The following is a 7,746-nucleotide window of genomic DNA, read 5'->3' as shown; positions in this document are numbered from 1 at the left end:
CACCAGTTGGACTATGAAAACCATAGGGTTTACTTAAGAGTTGTGATCGCTGTATAGTGGCTTGGCGCAGTTTATTGTTGATGTATATGTCTGCTATACTGTTGTTTATTCATGCCTATAAAGGTTATTGTATTTGGTGCATAGTCACTTTATATTTCAAGATAGTAAATTGCACAGTGATTAATTTCATTGCATAGATTTAATTCCTCCATGTGTGATTTTCCACCTATCTTGTTAGGCTGAGTGGTTTGGAGGAGCATCCTATTTTTTGCTTTGCACTCACCAATTGATATAATATGCATTGTATGAACCAATCCTAAATACAGCTATGCTGAACTGCAGAGAACTGTAGTTAAGTTTCAGCTTGGGTGTTCAGGATATTTCTAAAACATATTTTCACACCTGGCTTGAAATCTGCCACTTAAATTCTATTCATTTTTCAAAATGTGTACCCAAGTTTTTCAGCCAGTTTAGCTCTCAAATGAGCCTGCAAATAACAGCAATTATAGTTGCCACAGAAGCAATGTGTAGAACATTGACTGACTGAAGGGATGGTAGAGTTTTGCTTTTTGGTGAGAGTATAATGTTGGATAGATGGCATTCTTATTTATTTACTTTATTTATACCCTACCTTTCTTCCCAGTAGAAACCCAAAGCAGCTTTCAATGTTCTCCTCTCTACTTTATCCCCACAACAGCCCTGTGAGGTAGACTAGGCTGAGAACGTGTGACTGACCCAAGGTCACCCAGCAAGATTCCATGGCAGAGTGGGGATTCGAACCTGGTTCTCCCAGATCCTAGTCCAGCACCCTAAACACTACACTGCACTTGTGGCTTCTGCTTTATAAAGGGGAATATGCTAGAAAGATGGTGCCTTCACCCAAATCTGAAGTGCTGAATTCCAGTTCTCTCTCCAAGCTGCCTATTCACCTGGCTGCAGCAGCTACTGTAGTCCCATACAGAAGCTGAACTTTACCGTTAGGGGATGGGGCATGGTCAGGCTCTGACTCTTTCTTCTCCAGTCCTTGGAGCAGCAAGGAGGCTTTGGTGGGATGATTCAGACCCTTACCCAGAAGCCTCCTCTTTCTGTCCTTGTTCTTGGAGGGCAGGCAACAAGATCACATGAAATCCATCTGACTCTGGTGAAGTTTCGTATGAATGCATTAGCCTGAGCCTATAAATGAAGTCTTGGAATCACCACCTGACATGACATTTCATGAAGACGGCAGTAGCTGGGTCTCCAAGAATAGTCTGAGCATGTGTGCCATCATATTTGCTTAGTGTAGGCTAACTCCAGTCTGTATTTGAAAAAGATGTCCTGAATGACCTTTGGGTAAAATCACTAATTTTCCATTATATGTTCCATATTAGTTGAAGAAATCTCAGCAGTTCTCTAAGATCAGTGCCAAACTCTCATTGCCTTCATTTCAACCAGAATAGCACTCAGTGAGATGAGCAAATCAGTGTTCTGAAGATTACAGTTACTTTAGAGGAAAATTCTATCCAGAAGTTGCTGAGTAGCTGCAAGATTTCCTACCTGAAATTTGCATCACTTGGGAGTCTGGCCTGTAAGCTAACACTCCTGCAGCATGGCAAAGCTCTGACATAATAATGCAATTGTTTTAAGTATTGAAATCACCATCTGTCTTCCTTTCAAACTCTTCACTGTAAAACAAAATAACTTAGTAATGTTTGAGAGCTATTTCTTTAGGCCAAGAAAGGAAAATCAACAATATTATCTGGCAGAAACTAGCTTGTATTGTGTATATCATAACTTACAATACTATTAACTGCAGTATTCTGTTTTTATCAAGTGCTAGAAACACCAAATAGGTAAATTTGGTGTAAAGTTGACTTGTTTATCAAGCACAGCAATGGCTTTATGAACCTACAGCAACAGCAGCCTTTTGACAGTGCAGTCTTAAACAGTTACTCCAGTCTAAGTCCATTGATTTCAATGGGCTTAGACTGGAGTAACTGCTTAAGATTGCACTATATATCACATTAATCAACTTGGCAATTCCTACACCAGTACTATCTACATGGACAGAATGCAGTATACAGTAATCTGATCATCTGGAGGGAAAGGACTGATCGGCGAAGGTGTTCTTCTTTTCATTTTTTGTAGTAGATGTTCTGGTGTGTTATAAGGTTGAAAATTCTGGACATTCAGAAAATACAGCCAAATAACCATGACAGCAAGTGAACTAAAAACGTGGATGATGAAAAATGGGCAGGTTTATAAAGGGGACATAAACACATAAATAAATTTAAAATGAAATTCAAAAGAAGGTTCAACAATAAAACTAATTTAGGTAGATATTGCTCACCGATAAAACAATATCAGGACTAGACTTGTGCATTTGTTCCATTACTAACTACAATAATTACTAAAATGGAGTCTTTCATAGTTATAGTAATTAATATAAAAATGAAACAAATTCCGTACCTATATGACAAAAGAAATCCATGATTTTCTTCCATTATGTGGAATTTGGTATTGCAGGAGGGAGTTTCTGTTTCTCTCTGTCTCTGTTGTGTTTTCCTAATAAGGAGGAGTGGGGAGAGAGCCTCTGGGTTTTCTTAATTGATTGCACACCGTAGCCACTAAGATTACATATATGTGTGAGGTAGTCCAATCCTGAAGCATATGGGGGTGGGACTATGAAAGCTGGTGTCACATTCTGGAGTGCGCCTGTTTGTAGGAAAGAGGGGAGCAACTCAAAGGGAGAGGAATCATTTGCACTGTACCAGGGCTTTTTTTCTGGGAAAAGAGGTGGTGGAACTCAGTGGGTTGCCACTGGAGAAAATGGGCACATGGCTGGTGGCCCTGCCCCCTGATCTCCAGACAGAGGGGAGTTTAGATTGCCTGAGCGGAGGGCAATCTAAACTCCCCTCTGTCTGGAGATCAGGGGGCGGGGCCACCAGCCATGTGACTATTTTCAAGAGGTTCCGGAACTCCGTTACACTGCATTCCCGCTGAAAAAAAGCCTGCACTGTATATTTTACACTATATTATTCCTTTTTGACTTTTAAAAGCTTTTTTCTTGAATGTAGTTTCTGTCAGTGTGCGCATTCTTTCCAATTCTTTCTAAAGCATTTTTGGTTTTGGTTTTACTTGGGATTTGATTATCTGCTTCTCTGCCTTATTCTTTGATATGTGGCTTGCCTGCTGTCTTCCTTTTGCCACCTCTGGCTCTTTGGATCTCAATTGTTTATTTAACCCACTCTCAATCTTATCAGCTCCATTAGTTCTTTGCTTCAGTGTGTGACTTGCTGTGATTGTGTGTTGCCTCAGTGTCCTTCTCCTACCAACCCCTTTTGATTTTTAACTGTGCCCCACCCCCCTGAAGGTGCTGTGGTTCTTTGCAAATTGCCATTAATTTGGGATTTGTCTGTCTTGTGTAACTCAGCCTGCGTTGTATATCTGGGTGTCCATAGTGTAACCCAAGCACAACCCTTTAATTTTATTTATTTATTTTATCACACACAGTCCATTAATAAAATTACATGCATTTCATACACACCTAACAGTATCTCATCTGACATCTATGCACAAACACAGTACATCATGACTGACAGGGGAACTTCTGGCTCTGGTGGGAAGAAAATACCGAATGGTGGGGGCAGTTCTAGCAGAGGGCAAAGGAGAAGACGGGGTGACTGAAAAAGCACCAGCGGGCAACAGTAGTAGTAGTCTGCCTGGCACTGGAAGTCCCCCCTGCAAGCTCAAGCCACTGTTTTTCAAGCTAAGTGGCTGCAGTTCCAATTCGTCAAGCTGTGCCACGTGTTGCTGTTTCCTATTTCTATCAAGGAAGTTTCCGGTGGGTAGCCATGTTGGTCTGTAGTAGAAGAGCAAGATTTGGATCCAGTAACACCTTAGAGAGCAACGAGATTTCCAGAGAGAACTTTTGAGAGTCAAAGCTCCCTTCATTTGACAAAGGGAGTGTTGTTGACTCTCAAAAGCTCACGCGCTGGAAATTTAGTTTTTCTCTAAGGTGCTACTGGACCCAAATCTTGCTCTATTCCTATCATTTTCCCCATAGACTTTAATGTTAAACACCTGCATCTTTCATTGTCTCAGAATGGGCCAACTGTTCATTTTATCTATCTGATATTTGGCAGTGTAGCTGATTTTCCTGGTTTTCCATCTGAAATGGACAAAGCTTGGGAGGTTGCAGTGTGCAGTAAAGCACTGCAACCTCCCAAGCTTTGTCCATTTCAGATGGAAAACCAGGTCCAAGAAAGGCGTGTGTGGGGGTACTTCTATTGCAACCAACAAGAAATATTAATGAAATAGAATTATGAAAATGAAACAACAATACCAAAAGGAACAACAAAACAAAACCATAGGAAACAACACAATAACAAAACAGTCCCTTTGGGAATTAATAATAAAAATGAAAGAAACAAAGCAAACTCCCATGTATAAGTCTAATCAGGAGCTGATTCAGGTGTCAAATACATCACTGAGGAGTCTTTGCTGGTATAGTTAATTCTTATGCTCAGAGACCAGAGAGGAATCTAAACCATTTCTAAATCTCTTTTTTTGTCAACTTCAACGGGTTAAAAAAAAGGGGTGCAAGAAAACCACTGCAGCTATGGATGGACATAGACAGCTAGATATAAAGGTGCAGCTTTATCCATAATTCAGTGCAACCAAAGTACAAGGAAACGCATCAGAAGTCAGGGGATTTCTGAACTCAGATGTTAACTTCTGCATTGTCCTCTTTAATTTGTGCAGGGTGGTTGGAGAAACTTTGGGTGGATATCAAGGTACTTTGTGATAGATGGACCCAAGGCAAAAAAAGGACAGCCATACTGCTCAGGACCCCTTATAAGGTACCTTCTTCTTCTACTTAAAATCAAGTGCTTAAAATTAATTATTTTGTGAAAGGAAGACACACACACACTCCTACTTGCATCTGAAGTGAGCTCTGACTCAGGAAAGCATCTGTCGGAATCCATGTTGTTAGTCTTTAAGATGCCACTGAACTCCTGTGTAATTTTATACACCCAGAATATTTATTCCAAGCTAATATAATCATAACCCAACTGATCAAACCAAAGGTTACACTTTACAACATTTTAGTTGTGGAAAGGATCCTTGGTTTTATATGGGGCAGCTTCAATTCCTTCTTAATCTTTTAAAGGAAGGTTTGTTGGAAGGCGAAGGAGGAGCTGCCAGTCCGTAGTCAGGCTTGCACACCTCCCCCAACTCCTGCTGCTGGCCTGCAAAACCTGGCTGCAGCAAGGGAGTGCCCGGTGGATCTGCAATGCTCAGCCACCCTGTCAAGAGGGCGAGTCACCCTGGTGGTATTCCTCGGCTCTTCAAATATTCCTTTTTTGGCATTCCTGGGGGAAGATAAAGAGTTCTGGGGAACAATTCAAATGTCCTCCTTGAGCACCTCTTTGTGCTAGGATGCCCTGAGCAGGGAGAAGCAGAAGAGGAAGCTCCGGGAGGGAGGGGAAACTGGAAGATAAGGATGCCAACCTCCAGGTTGGGCCTGGAATACTCTCAGAATTAGAACTAATCTTTAGACTATAGTTCCTCCCTCGCCAGGGAAGAAATGGCAGCTCTGGAGGGCGGAATTCATGGCACCGCATCCCTGCGGAGTTCACTTCCCAAACTCAACCCTTTCCAGGTACCCCTCACACACATTCACCCAACTCTCCAGGAATGCCCCAAGACACAGCAGGCAACCCGCTTGTGGAGGCAGCCATAAAAAGAGAGCTAGCGAGGCCTCTAGAGAGAGGGGCCCTCTTCCCTGGGTGGGTTTGCAGAAGCCTGAGCAGACCTTCCTCGGGCCGAACCTGCAAGGTATCCTGGAGGCACCGCCTGCTCCCGCCTGGCTGCCTGGACTCCGGGCTGGCCCTGCCGCAGACCGGCCGGCGTTGCTCTTTCCCAGCCACTTCTGCAGAGGCAAAGCCAGTTAGGCCGGCGGGCTGAACACAATAGAAGCCGGGCCCGTTTCTAGGGGCGCCCGTCCAGTCTCGCTAGATACGTGTCGGGGGGGGGGGGACTGGGGCAAAGCCGGCGCCCTGGCAGGCTGCCCCCCTCGCCCTTGTCCGGGCGGAACCCCCGGGTCCTTTCTCAGGCCTCCCAGCCCACACTTCCCGCCTTCGCCGCGTCCAAGCCAGCGGGCCTGCCCGAAGCCACGGACCAGATCGGTGCTATGAGTCGCTGCCGGGGGATCTCGACCGCCCACCCCCACCAGCACTGCCTGCAGGAGCCCCGGGCTCATGGCTCCTGTTGGCCTCCAGATGCCAGCGCGCAGGCTTGACCCCCACCCCCGGAGAGCGCCTCTGAACGACACAGCCAGCCCTACAGGCCCTCTGCGGCTCTGCACCCGAGAGCCTGGCCTGGATCCGCTCCGCTTCCTTCCTCTGATGCGGGAATGAAAAAAGGGGCCTCCGCTCCCCAGGCTGATGCAAGATGGCCCCCAAGGGCTGCACGAGTCAGCCCCCCTCCCTCCCTCCAGCTACGGTCTTCTTCCGACGGCGCCGCGCCTCTTCCACCTGCTCCACCAGCTAGTTTAAAGCACCCACTACGGCGGACGGCTTTGACCAAGGCCGCCTTCGCCAGCCCTCCCCTTCCTCGGCGTCTTCCCAGCACGGGCGAGGCACTTTCTGCCCTCTGCGCCCTCCCCCCCATCAGCCGCGCAGGTTCTCCCTGGGGCCCAAGGACGCCTCTTCGCAGCTGGGGCGGCATATCGCCTCTTCTGGCCCCAAGCACACTCGAGGCTTTCTTGAGAGCCCAACAGCGCCGCTGGGACCCCCCAGGCGCGTCTGCCCGGGTCACACAGTTGAGGACAGTCTCCCAGGACGGTTCTGGGGCGACACTTCGGAAAGGGTCAATGGAAGCACGCGAGAAATCCTCCCGGGGGTTACACAGCTGACCACGCAACACACGCTTGTCGTTCCCTTCCCTCGCCCTGCCGGCGCCACCTCTCTCCGGGACCTGCCGGGGCCCTACATGTGCCCGCCCGGGTCTCCCTTCCTTGGCTCCGCGGCCGACCCGCTCCTTCCCTCTCCTCCATCCTGGACGGAACCGGCCGGGCCCCTCTAGCTGCCCTTTGGCTTATTGCAGCTGTCCAGCAACTCGGTCATGAAAGAGATGTAGACGATGGCCAGGCGCAGGGTCTCGATCCTGGAGAGGCGCTTCTCGTAGGCGAAGGTGGGCACCTTCTTCCGCAGCTGGTCGAAGGCTTCGTTGAGGTTGAACATCCTCTTCCTCTCGCGGACGTTGGCCGCCTGGCGCTGCGCGTGGGTGATGACTCGCTTTCGCTTGGGTCTGCCCGGCAGCGCGGCCCTCCTCACTCGCCCGTCTTCCTCCTCCTCTTCCTCCTCCTCCTCTTCCTCGGCATCTCCATCGTCCAGGCTGGGGACAGGGACTCCTCCGGCCGCAGCGAAAGGCCTCTGGCCAAAGGCGACTCCGGCAGGGAAGGCGTAGAGGTCCAAGCAGGGCATCTCCCCTCCGGGGGGCTCCAAGTCCAGCACAGAGGGGGCCCCACCCGGCCGTCCCTCCGGGCGGGCCATTCGCTGGCCTGGGCGCCGCAGTTCATGGAGGAGCCCGGCTGGGTTGATGTCCCACTCCGCACCCCAAGCCGCTCAGCCCGAGGGCGCGGTGGGGACACTCATCTTTATAGCCCGGGAGGGAAGGGGCTGAGCGGCTCCCGGGAGGGCGGCTGATGAGAAGCGACGGGCCAGGCTGTGGGGACGCTGGACGTGCCAAGGAGAGCCGGCG

At 48.5% G+C, this 7,746-nt stretch overlaps 1 protein-coding gene across 1 annotated transcript; it reads right to left on the bottom strand.

The window, feature by feature from the left end:
* Positions 1-7,064: 7,064 nt before the first annotated feature.
* On the bottom strand, positions 7,065-7,538 carry FERD3L (Fer3 like bHLH transcription factor). The gene has a single exon (XM_054990939.1). The coding sequence runs from the start codon at positions 7,536-7,538 to the stop codon at positions 7,065-7,067; it is 474 nt and encodes a 157-aa protein (XP_054846914.1).
* Between the last annotated feature and the right edge of the window lie 208 nt (positions 7,539-7,746).

Source organism: Eublepharis macularius, chromosome 11, assembly GCF_028583425.1.
Source record: "Eublepharis macularius isolate TG4126 chromosome 11, MPM_Emac_v1.0, whole genome shotgun sequence".
NCBI classification, from domain to species: Eukaryota; Metazoa; Chordata; class Lepidosauria; order Squamata; family Eublepharidae; genus Eublepharis; species Eublepharis macularius.
This window is presented reverse-complemented; position numbering and strand designations above follow the sequence as displayed.